The sequence below is a fragment of the Ipomoea nil genome, unplaced genomic scaffold (genome assembly GCF_001879475.1).
Source record: "Ipomoea nil cultivar Tokyo-kokei standard unplaced genomic scaffold, Asagao_1.1 scaffold2610, whole genome shotgun sequence".
In the NCBI taxonomy this organism is placed as follows: domain Eukaryota; kingdom Viridiplantae; phylum Streptophyta; class Magnoliopsida; order Solanales; family Convolvulaceae; genus Ipomoea; species Ipomoea nil.
Window position 1 is genome coordinate 580,019 of NW_017619038.1, and position 5,289 is coordinate 585,307.

At 37.0% G+C, this 5,289-nt stretch overlaps 1 protein-coding gene across 1 annotated transcript; it reads right to left on the reverse strand.

Annotated features, from left to right (window-relative positions):
* Positions 1–594: 594 nt before the first annotated feature.
* LOC109154150 lies at positions 595–4,268 on the reverse strand. The gene is made up of 4 exons (XM_019302013.1): positions 3,557–4,268; positions 2,781–3,051; positions 2,377–2,700; positions 595–709 (listed from the first exon to the last, which is right to left on the reverse strand). The coding sequence occupies exons 1-4, from the start codon at positions 4,266–4,268 to the stop codon at positions 595–597; spliced, it is 1,422 nt and encodes a 473-aa protein (XP_019157558.1).
* Between the last annotated feature and the right edge of the window lie 1,021 nt (positions 4,269–5,289).

A 5,289-nucleotide genomic window follows, 5' to 3' on the forward strand; every position in this document is an offset into this window, starting at 1 on the left:
CCCCATTTTTTTCAATCTCTTTATTATTATTGTCATTAGTTTGTTTTCCTTCAATTTAATCTTGCTATTTATTTAATTCATTAGTTCATTTAAAAATTGCTCTATATTTGTCTTTGCTTTCCCTATTCCCTTTATTCATTTTTTTCTTTTATTATCAATTCCTTGTTTTTTTCTCCCTACCATTGTTGCTAAATTTTATTTTATTTTTTTTTTCATTTTTTTAGCACTTTAAATTTGCATTCAAGATTTTTTTTTTTCGCACTTTATTTACCAAGTAAATAAGTACTTAATAATTGTTTAATATTCTCCATTTCCCTTTTACTCTTTATTGATTATCTTGTTTATTTATTTGATGGAGGGGCGTCGTTCTCTATATCCTAAACTGTTTCCTTTAGACGATCATATTGATATATTACTTTTTGAAAATCCAATTTTTGAACCGCAAGAAATATTACTTTTTGAAAACCCAATTTTTGAACCGCAAGAAACAACTACAATCATAAATGCACTTCATCCACTCTCTTGGGTTGATAATCAGAATGATTTTCAACTAAACCATTCTAATTTTTATTGTGTTAATAACCAAAATGATTTTCAATCAGTTGACCCATCCCAACTTGAACAACCATCTTTGGAGGATACTTTACAAAATTTCATACAGGTTTGTAATGCTCCAGTCCAACCTAAAGAAGAATCATTGGAAGATACCCTGCAGAATTATATACAGGTTTGCAATAGGCAGCACAAAGCAGATGAGCAACGATTCCAACAACTTGAAGCTTCTTTGAGAAAACTAGAGGTACAAGTACGAAAAATTGCTAATGCTTTGCAAGGGCATATGCCAGGTAAGTTACTTAGTCAACTTGAGGAAGCTAAGGCTATGGGAAGTGGTGAAATGATTGAAAACAAGTTAATAGATAATACCACTTCTAAACAAACTGAAATAATTGAAAATTTGCATAATGAGGTTGATGATATTGTTGTTGAAAATGAAGAGCCTCAATTGCATAAATATGATAATCCCTATGTACCACCCGAGCCTTATGTGCCCCCGATTCCATTTCCAAATAGGCTCAAAAGTTGTGTTTCTCAAATGCTACAAAAAGACTTGCCCCCAATCCCTTTTGATGCTCAAGTAGGAAAATTGACAAAAAATGTACTTAATGAAACTGCTGAGGTTCCCATTTTTACATCTATGTATTTGCCTAATATCTCTAACCAAGTTTTTGCAGTTAAGGGATTGGATCTTGCACAGAAAAATCAGTTGAAGTTCAATAAACTCCGAAAGGAGAATCTTTTAAATGACATTGATAATAACGCATTTTATTCACTTTATTCACAAGCTGCAGGGCCATATGAGAATTGCACAAATAAAAAATCTAATAAGGGAGGACTTTCTTTATCTTCTTTTCTTTCCTCTCACAACATTGGGGACAATGTTAAAAATAAGTGTGGGGAAAGTAGGACTATGTGGTCTAATGGTATCCGGGTTGGACTTCCATTTGGAAGATTGTGATTTCGAGCCTCAGTGGAGGCGTTATTGGCTCTTTGTGTTTCAGTAGGTTGAGAAAGTATATGAACAGATACTACATTGTAATAGAGCTAGTAGCATTCAAAATAATGCAGGTTTTTGTCCGCTCTTAGTGTGTATATTACATGTTGCTAGTTGTTAATTTCTTTATTTTTATATCTTGAATTACTTAGTCAAAAACAAAAAAAAAATGAAAAAAAATAGAATTTGAAAATCACAAATACCCTTATGTGTCCTATACAATTTCTTTAGTAGTTTATATGCATCTCTCACTCTATTTTACTTTTTTTTTCAAATTCTTAAATAATTCTTGAGTGCTATAAATTGTGGTGTAGTGTGTTGGTTCAAGGATCATCTTTATGGCATAAGTAAAGTGAAAAAAAAAAGATTAAATAAAAAAAATTATTTTGAAAAATAATAATAAATGAGAGTGTTTTATTTATTTATTTATATTGTTTGCATTAAATAAGAGATTCTACTTCGCTGAATCAACCACATATACACATGTACCATAAATAAATAAATAAGTGTCGTGGTTTGGTTTATGAGTACACACAAAATTGAAAACCCAAACAAGTCTGGCGTAAAATGGCGAGGTTTTTGGGGAAGTTCTCTTTGAAAAAAAAAAGTCAAAATAGAAAAATAATGAGTGAATTTTGGAAGAGACAAACAATTGCATTTCAATTTTAATTAATGCCTTGATCCTGATTTCCTTCATGTTTTGCACCTGCACTGTGATAGAATATTTCTGAATTTGGTTTAGGTTGAATTTGGTGAAATTTTCATATTTTTCTATTGAGTTTTTGTATAGTTCATATAAGGGGTGAAACGTGCGGGCATGAAACACTGGAGGAGGAGACGCAGGCGGGATGCCGATTTCATGTAACAGAGAAACGAGCCATGTAACTTCTGCAGATACATCAGCGTGTCCCTTGTATTCTGCTCCAGTCGAAGAACGTGCCACCGTCCGTTGCTTCCGACAAACCCAAGATATAAGATTACTGCCCAAGAACATAGCAAAGCCACTAGTAGATTTGTGGTCATTCGGATCGCCAACCCAATCTGAGTCAGAATAGGCGTGAATATCCATAGATGTAGACTGAGAAATACGCAGGCCAAGATTCATGGTGCCTTTGACATACCGCAGGACTCCTTTAGAGAGGCCCAGTCTGTAGTAGTGGGAGCATGCATATGTTGACTCAATAGATTAACATCATAAGATAGATCCGGACGGGTTACCGTAAGATACTGGAGAGCACCAACAAGACTCCTATATTGTGTTGGATCGACATAGAGAACGACCACGTCGTCTGTGATTTTCGCAGAAGAGACATGCGTGATTACTGGCTTGCAGTCCACCATGCCAGCACGTTTGAGAATATCCTTCATGTACCGTTGCTGGGATAAAACCATACCGCCAGATAACTGGACAGTTTCTATTCCCAAGAAGAAATAAGGCACACCCATATCACGAACCTTAAATTCAAGAGCTAATTTATCAATAAAAGCAGTAACACGATCTGAGTCAGAACCCATAATTAAAAAGCAGTAACACGATCTGAGTCAGAACCCATAATTAAAATGTCACGAGAATAGATAAAAAGAGACACATCCATCTTAGAAGGCGAGAAGCCCACAGAGACAAGAAAATCATGTAGCCTTGTGAACCATGCACGTGGAGCCTGTTTGAGACCGTATAGAGATTTTTTAAGCAAACATACATGATTAGGTAACGACTTATCCTCATAACCAGGTGGCTATCGCATGTAAACAGTTTCAGCTAGCTCGTCATTTAAAAAGGCGTTGTGAATATCCAACTGGCGAATAGACCACCCACGAGATACGGCTAAAGATAAGAGAAGACGAACCGTAGTGGGATTAACCACTGGACTAAAGGTCTCAAAAAAGTCATCTCCAGCAACCTAATTAAAACCCTTGGCTACTAACCTTGCTTTATGACGGTCTATTGAACCATCGGCCTTCCGTTTGGTTCTGAAAACCCACTTGCAACCAACAACATCATACCTTGTTGAGATGGAACGAGACGCCACGTATGATTATGGACCAAGGCAATGAACTCCACGTCCATTGCAACACCCCACTTAGGAAACTTGACCGCCTGAGAGTAACAGGTAGGCTCAGGCAATATAGTGGAAATAGTGGTTAAGGCAACATGTTGATGCGGGCAGGAGCTGCGAGTGTTCATGCTATGTGACCGAGGAGGCGGAGTAGCACGTCGAAGACGTTCGCGCGGCCTGCCGCGCAGCTCAACCTGCTGGTCCGAGACAGTCCGCTCACTTAATGCGGACTGCTCGTGACTGTGACCGGCATCACCGCCAGAAGTCACCACAGGCTCGTGAATCTTCCGAGCGCCATCAGTAACCATGGTCGAGACATCACTTCCTTGGCCCGTCAAAATTGGTGCAGTAACCCACGGTTCGGAACGCGATGTAGCAACCTGCGAGGCAATAGGAGAAACAAAGGGAAACACAGTATCATCGAATCGCACGTGGCAATAGATAAAAACCTTGTTAGTGTCCAAATAACGATAGCCACAATAAGACGGAGGATAGCCTAGAAAGACACAGGGAGATGAACGAAACTGGAGTTTATTGTGATTATAATGACGTAGGACAGGAAACCACAAACAGCCAAACACTCGCAAGTAAGAATGGGACGGGGGAGATCGATGTAAACGGAAGTGAGGGGACTCATCAGACAGAACACGAGTAGGCATTTTATTAATTAGATACAAGCAGTTTCAAAAGCATAATCCCAAAAACGAGACAGGACATATGCTTGAGCCATTAAAGACAGCCCTGTCTCAACAACATGACGATGTCTGTGTTCCACTCGACCATTTTGCTCGTGAGTATACGCACAGGATTGCCTGTGGCAAATATCCAGCGAAGTAGAGTGGAACCAAGCTTTTTATATTCTCCCCCTAAATCAGATTGAAAGGAAATAATCTTGCGAGAAAATGAACAGGTATTTAAGAACTTTAGGATAAATGATGAAATCTTCTCCATAAATCTTAATAACAGAATCAATTGCTTTCCCTATGTCGTAAAATTCTTTATACAGGGTTGACCCTACCTAGGAAATAATTTAAGCTCTTCAATTAAGAGAGCCATTATATTTTCACATTTCAAATATATCTTTGGCTATCTGCTTTAGGATCGGTATATAAAGTGAAGCAAGTAAATGGCTTTTTCTTAAAGTGTTTCAATTCCCATAATAGAAATAGCATGGTAGAAGGGTCGTCGAAAGTCCAGGTAACCTATAATTACAGTCATGAACTGATTTATGGACTTCAATGATTCAAAATAACATGTTTATGAATTTAATTGCAACTTTTGAAAGTTTAATGGCCTAATTGACTTTGGAGTAAAGTTCAGAGGTCTATTTAACGCTTTTCCCTATATAACATCCTTCCCTAAAACAAATAGTAGACAAATAAATAGAATTAAATAGAATAGGATATCAAACCTCAGTACGTCATTACATGACACATCTAAATAATTATAACAATTGATTTATGGTTATCTTGGTTGCAACAATTGTTCTACATATTGCTCCCACAAGGTTTAGGTAGGATAATTGTTTATCCCTTCATAGAACATAAATCAAAAACATATTAAAAAAAAAAACTTGTTTTTCTTGTGAAACAATTGTGAATGGCTCATCATGACAACCTTGCCGACCAAAATCAACTAAGACTCCGTTTGGAAAGCAGAAAATGATTTCTGAAAAATGTT